At 47.7% G+C, this 3,311-nt stretch overlaps 1 protein-coding gene across 1 annotated transcript in view; it reads left to right on the top strand.

Moving 5' to 3' along the window:
• LOC107104207 (multidrug resistance-associated protein 1-like) overlaps positions 1-3,311 on the top strand; it is a gene marked incomplete at its 5' end in the record, with an annotated part of 45,932 nt that overhangs the window by 38,556 nt on the left and 4,065 nt on the right. Inside the window, 4 exons of the mRNA XM_015404153.1 lie at positions 916-1,062; positions 1,141-1,299; positions 2,022-2,188; positions 3,102-3,296. Coding sequence (XP_015259639.1) covers positions 916-1,062; positions 1,141-1,299; positions 2,022-2,188; positions 3,102-3,296 — 668 coding nt within the window. The remainder of the gene's footprint in view (positions 1-915; positions 1,063-1,140; positions 1,300-2,021; positions 2,189-3,101; positions 3,297-3,311) is intronic.

Here is a 3,311-nt window from a genome sequence, read left to right as displayed (position 1 = left end):
GGGGGTTGATTCTAGAATAACACTTATTGTTTTGAGACCAGGCTGCACAGGAGTTTCCTTCAGCCTCGAGTCTTTGTCTTGCTGGCTCTTTAACCCTAACCCTAACCGCCAGCCTGCGTTCAGTCACACCCAGCATACGGCTCATCTCCTGATCCTGCTCGTTCACCGCCTTAGTGAGGGCGTGAACCGCTGCTGGCAGCCTGATCAATGCCCAAACTGCAGCAGACATCCTCTGTAATTGTAGATCCATCAGATATCCTCCAAATCCAAACAAGAGAAATTCGAGTATCATAAAATCAAAAATCCACACATCTTCGATATCCTCCAGTGGCAGCATTGAGAAACACACCATCCTCCAAGCCTTCCAGGAGTCCATGGTGTTTCCCATCAAGTTGTCCCGGCAGGACGGGACGGGTCCCCTTTACCCTGTCTTCCAGTTGAGATAGTTTGATCCATTGCATTGAGACCAGCTGACCAGATCCCTTTTTTGAGTTCGGGTGAAATGAAGGGAGAGCTTAGAAAAGACAAGACACAGCAAAGCAGGAGGAGGCAGGGAGGTGCAGGAGCAGCAGGAAAATGGGAGCGAATAGTTCATGTTTACCACATGAGCTACCAGGGAGGCACCAGATCAGCAGGACTTCTGCAGGCGTCCAGAGATCTTCTGCTCTTCATGGAATGAAAGCAGTGAAAGTGCTTGCATGTCCTGTGCAGGAATCTAGATCTTTAAATTATAGAACTAGGTATGGCACGGTTGAACGTCTCAGACATTATAGATGATCAGATTAGTCTACCTGTATTGTTCTTGTTGGCTATAGTCATTTTCACTGTTGGTTGGTTAATTGCTTCCTTGACTCTATGGACAGAAATGAAGTGAAATATATTTACTGGTATTCAGGTGTGTTCTCTGCCCCTCAGGCCCAGTGGCATCACCAGCCGCCCACCGTACCCCCTGGCTGGCCCACCCAGGGCTGCATCGACATTCAAGGTTTTGGTCTGCGCTATCGCCATGACCTGGACCTGGCCATTCGCGACATCACCATCACCATTAACGGAGGAGAGAAGGTTGGTCCTGCTGCTCTATCCTCACGGTGACCTGAGATCACCTCTGGTCACCATGGATGTGCTGCTGCTCCTCATCAGGTGGGGATTGTTGGCAGGACTGGAGCAGGGAAGTCCTCCCTAACCTTGGGCCTGTTCCGGATCATCGAGGCAGCGGAAGGACAAATCTTCATTGATGGAGTGGACATCGCTAAGCTAGGCCTCCACGAGCTTCGCTCCAGAATCACCATCATCCCACAGGTCAGTGAAGAGAATCCCACTGAAGCAAAGTGGCCTGTTGTGGCTGCACGGCCAGCAGAGATCAACGCAGGAGCGCTGCATGGTGCTGGGGATCTTCTCCCAGTCTTCTTTAAATCTCTGTCTGCTGGTTTGGTCAGAAAGCCTGGCAAAGAGACACTGGAGTCTGAGATATGATCCTGCAGCCATGTTTCAGTTAAACCCATAATGCTGCAATTCTCCAGCTGGATCCTAGCTAGGCTTCTAGGGAGCTAGGAGCGCTAGCTCCTGCTAGGGAGCGCTAACTTATTTCATAGTGATGGAAGAGATGGCTTTTGTCTCTTCTCCTTTCTCCTGCTCTGCATCTCCACGACCTCCTTTCCATCTCAGCTGGGACTGCGGATTATTTGACCTTTCTAAATGGAAATGAGCCGCTGCCGGGTGTAAGATATGGTTGCTAACAGGTGTCCAAAAATCACAAAATATTAACAAAAATCTTTTCAGCTGCATGCGACCTAAAACCAGAGGTAAGAAAAAGATCAGAAGCTAACTTTGATTCACAAGGAACCTGAAGTTGTTTTAAAAGGATCTGAGTATCAGAGCTGCTCCCACATGTAGCCACCCTCAGCAGCAGGTTCTTATAGGTCAAAGGTCAGGCCTTTACCACGGCCGTAAAGCAGAGGGAGGGATTTAGTGAAAGTGTTTGGCAGCCTAGTGGCTATTCTGACACACTGCTCATCTTCCAGGACCCCGTGCTGTTCTCCGGCTCTCTGAGGATGAACCTGGATCCTTTTGACTCCTACTCTGATGAGGAAATCTGGAGGGCATTGGAGTTCTCCCACCTCAAGAACTTTGTCTCAGGCCTGACCAACAAACTGGGCCATGAGTGCAGCGAGGGAGGAGAAAACCTCAGGTATGAATCCCAGAGAAATAAAGCCCATAGAATAGACCCACCCAGTGTTGCTGCCATTGCTGTCTGACAAACAGCAGCTCAGTGGACGTCCTGTTTTCTCTCATTAAATGATTCAGATGAGATTTTTTTCCACTGGAACTGAAACTAAAGAGAAAGTAGACTTCCTGCTGACCTTCAACCATAATGACCTTCTGACTGCAGCTTTTCTTTCCATTCTCGTCTCTCTGGACCAGAGTGGGTCTCCCGCCACTGCTTCCTGTCCTGCCTCTTCAATTCTATATTTGTTGATATTTTCATTGTTAATCAATACAACCGTTATCTCCAGTTATCTGTTCATTACAGCAGCAGAGCCAGTTCCACAGGATGTTCAGATAGAGATGGTTGGTTCTCCCTCCATCACACAGAAAATAATAACAAAGATTATGAAAATCTCTCCTTTGGCTTAGATCATAAATGTATGTCTGTTATAAATGGGAAAATAAGTAACTAATTTACTGATGAAAAGGGTTGAAAAGGAAAGACCCAGAAAAAAGAGGAAGAAGGAGAAATTGATAGCGGAGCTCTACAGAGGATGGACTGATCAGAGGGACATATTGATCCATCTCTTTACAAACATCCCTGTTTAGCCTTAAAGCTAAAGTAATTCTTTCCGTCTTAAAGATGTTCTAAATAATGTCCAACCATCCATCCACTGTAGGTCCTTCTAGTTTTAGCCGCCTCCTTGTTGCAGCTTTTCTCTTAGTATCTGAAGTAGTATTTGTCATTAGAGGATAACTTCTGTGATCCTAAAACTCCAAAAAAAACGTTCCAAACTCCAAATTATTATCTGTCTGAAAGCAGCAGGGGGGGCTGGATTTCATTCAGGGCTGTCAGAGTAAAGGGGTGTGATTCAGGTTTCTGTGTGTTCCTGCAGTGTGGGTCAGAGGCAGCTGCTGTGCCTCGCCAGAGCTCTGCTGAGGAAGACCAAAGTCCTGGTGTTGGACGAGGCCACCGCTGCCGTAGACATGGAGACGGACAACCTGATCCAGTCCACCATCCGCTCACAGTTTGAGGACTGCACGGTTCTGACCATAGCGCATCGCCTGAAGACCATCATGGACTACACCAGGTCAGGACCCGACAC

Source organism: Cyprinodon variegatus, unplaced genomic scaffold, assembly GCF_000732505.1.
Source record: "Cyprinodon variegatus isolate N-32 unplaced genomic scaffold, C_variegatus-1.0 Scaffold1649, whole genome shotgun sequence".
Classification (NCBI taxonomy): domain Eukaryota; kingdom Metazoa; phylum Chordata; class Actinopteri; order Cyprinodontiformes; family Cyprinodontidae; genus Cyprinodon; species Cyprinodon variegatus.
The sequence above is the reverse complement of the archived record's forward strand: the minus strand, read 5'-3'. Positions and strand labels throughout refer to the sequence as shown.